This window comes from Arachis ipaensis, chromosome B2 (assembly GCF_059453495.1).
Source record: "Arachis ipaensis isolate K30076 ecotype BB chromosome B2, ASM5945349v1, whole genome shotgun sequence".
NCBI classification, from domain to species: Eukaryota; Viridiplantae; Streptophyta; class Magnoliopsida; order Fabales; family Fabaceae; genus Arachis; species Arachis ipaensis.
In genome coordinates this window covers 71,345,421-71,348,684 of record NC_142437.1, presented here as the reverse complement: position 1 = coordinate 71,348,684, position 3,264 = coordinate 71,345,421, and the positions used below count along the sequence as shown (strand labels likewise).

The 3,264-nt window shown below is 39.1% G+C and overlaps 1 protein-coding gene across 1 annotated transcript; it reads left to right on the top strand.

Moving 5' to 3' along the window:
* The first annotated feature begins 655 nt into the window (after positions 1 to 655).
* Positions 656 to 1,540, top strand: LOC148574335 (uncharacterized). Its single transcript, XM_088505886.1, has one exon. The coding sequence runs from the start codon at positions 656 to 658 to the stop codon at positions 1,538 to 1,540; it is 885 nt and encodes a 294-aa protein (XP_088362012.1).
* The last annotated feature ends 1,724 nt before the right edge of the window (positions 1,541 to 3,264 follow it).

Genomic DNA, 3,264 nt, shown 5'->3' with positions numbered 1-3,264 from the left:
ATACAACAACCCCAGCCATCAATCTAACAATCATAGGCCCTACCACAACCAACACAATGCCCCCTACCACTCAAACCAACAACCACACAGCAACCATTCCCAAAATGTATCATCCCCAATCCCACAACCATGTGATGACAGTGGAAATTTTGCAAGATTGGAAGCTATGATGGCACGAATGGCAAGGGATATTACCACTGTTGCAGAGAGACAATTGCAAGCTGAAAAAAGATAGACTCAATCCTCGAGGCCAAATCCAACATAAAGAACCAAGGGGTAGCAATCTCAAAACTGAAATCACAATTAGGATACCTATCCAAGCAGATACCAATGCCTACAAATACATTTTCCAGCGACACCATGACCAATCCAAGAGGGGAATGCAAGGCCATCACACTAAGAAGTGGGAAGGTTGTGAAGGAGACATCCTCAAGCCATAATTTGCAAGAAGAAGAGGTTGAAAATAACTCAAAAATCAATAAGGAAGAAGAGACACATACTCCAACTCCACCAAAACATCTTGAAGCCCTATGTACCAAAAGTACCCTACCCACAAAGGCTGAGAAAGGATGGAAAGGACAGTTAGTTTTCCAGATTTTTGGAGATCTTTAAGAAACTCCAAATCAGCATCCCTTTTGCTGAAGTATTAGAGTAAATGCCACTCTATGCCAAGTTCCTAAAAGAGCTCATGACAAAGAAAAAAAACTGGAGAGAGAAGGAAACTGCAGTGCTCACAGAAGAATGCAGTGCCATTATACAAAAGAAACTTCCCCAAAAGATGAAAGATCCTAGGAGCTTTCAAATCCCCTGCATCATAGGAGATATTAGCATTGAAAAAGCATTGTGTGATCTGGGAGCTAGCATCAACCTTATGTCCTTGGCCATGATGAAGAGAATGAGAATTGAAGAAGCCAAACCAACAAGAATGGCACTTCAACTAGCTGATAGGACATTCAAGTTTCCCCATGGAGTAGTAGAAGACTTGTTGGTTAAAGTGGGAGAGTTCATCTTCCCAGCTGATTTTGTTGTGCAAAAGGGAGAGTTGTTCCTAAAACTGCATGAGGAAAAGATGGTGTTCAATGTTTTCACTGCAATGAGCTACCCCAAGGAATCCATTGGAGAATGTATGATGATGGACACAATGGAAAAGTTGGTTCAAAGAGTCGTAGAAGAAGATCAATGTGAAGAAGCAATGGAGCAAGATCATCAAACATCATGTGGTAAACTACCACAAGAAATCATAGAAGGCTCAATCATGCTAGACAAGGCAAACAAAGAGAAGATGGAGGCACCAAAGTTGGAGTTGAAAATCTTACCCCCAAGCTTAAAGTATGCTTACTTGGGAAGCAACAACACATATTCAGTAATCATCAACTCAATCTTGAGTCAAGAACAAGAAGAAAAGCTCATCAATGTGTTGAGGCATCACAAGGATGCTATAGGGTGGACACTTTCAGACTTTAAGGGGATTAGCCCTTCAATGTGCATGCATAAAATCCTTCTTAAGGAGGATGCCAAGCCCTCAATACAGCCACAATGAAGATTAAATCAAACAATAAAGGAAGTGGTGCAAAAAGAAGTGCCGAAGTTATGGCAAGCAAGGGTAATTTACCCCATCTTAGACAGCCCTTGGGTGAGCCCTGTTCAAGTAGTCCCCAAGAAGGGAGGAATCACAGTTGTGCCAAATGAAAGAAATGAATTGATACTAACAAGAACAGTGACTGGATGGCACATGTGTATAAATTACAAAAAGCTCAATGAAGCCATAAGGAAGAATCATTTCCCTCTACCATTCATGGACCAAATATTGGAGAGGCTTGCTAGACATGAGTACTATTATTTCTTGGATGGATACTCAGGCTACAATCATATTGTAGTGGACCCTAAAGAACAAGAGAAGACTTCTTTCACTTGTCCTTATGGTGTTTTTGCATATAGATGCATGCCCTTTGGTTTGTGCAATGCACCTATGACGTGACGCCCAAAATGCATATAGGTTAGGAACTTGGTTATCCAAAATGGAATTAGCGTTGTAAGTATAGTCCTAACCCAACAAGTTGGCCATCAATCAAATTAGAAACTCACAAGATGTTTCACAATTCAAAACTAATTCAAAACCGAGAGTATTTGACTCTCGAGTCATCTCCCAAGGAGTACTTTAGAACAATGAGTGTGCAAGTCCGATTGTAGTGATCAAAGGGTTGTCAATGAAGAAATGAACATATAAAGCATTAAAAGAACATGCAAAATTGTAGTGATTGAACTAATGAAGAAATTAAAGAACCAACTATGTAATATAAACAAGTAAAGAGTCTTGGCTTGGAGTGAGCTAAGGGTCCTTTCCTTGTTGGACCACAACTATGACAATTATGATGGATTAATCTCACTTGATCAACCCTCACATTGGAAAGTAAGTTAAATTAGCATAAGTGTTCTCAACCCATAAATCCTAAATTGCTTGCTAATTGCTTTAGCAACAAAATAGCCTTAGTGGGAACAACAACAATTAACAATCCAAGAATTGAAACTAAATGTTAGATATTCCAACTCTAGAAACCCAATTGCTCACTTTACCCAAGCCAAGAACCAAAAATTTAGCCTAAAACCATGTTTGAAATTTTGTCAAACACTTGGTGGGCAAAAACCTTAAACATAGAGAAAATGAGAAAAGGCTTGAAACTAAAAGTAACAATTGATCTCAATGAACAAGAATAACACAAGAAAAGCATGAAACAAACATCAAACATCAAATTCATCAACAAGAAATTAAAATTGCAAGAGAGAAGCAAAATTGAACGATAACTTGAATTAGAAGAAAGAGTAAAGACAATGTAACTATAAAGAGTAATAACAAGAGAATACTTACAACGAAAGCTAGCAAAATCCAAGATCAAAAATGGAAATGGAACTTGAATGTAAAACCCTAATATAAACCCTAATAGAGTTGATGAAAAAACTTAGAGAAAAACTAACTAAAAGCTTCCTACTATTACTCCTAAAACTATACTAATGATATGCTATGTTATGTTCCTCATTTTCCTTCCAATATGAGCTAGAAGACTTCAGAAATGGGCCTCTAAAGCCCCCAAATCGCGAGTCACGTGCCATTTTAATGAAGCCATGTGCGGATACCTGTGCGGACGCACAGATGCGTGCGTCCGCACACCTTGTGAAAAATCTAGTCCTGTGTGTACGCACAAGTAGCCGTGTACACGCACACTAGGTGATGCTTAAATGGAAGCGCGACGCACTCGAGGCAATCCA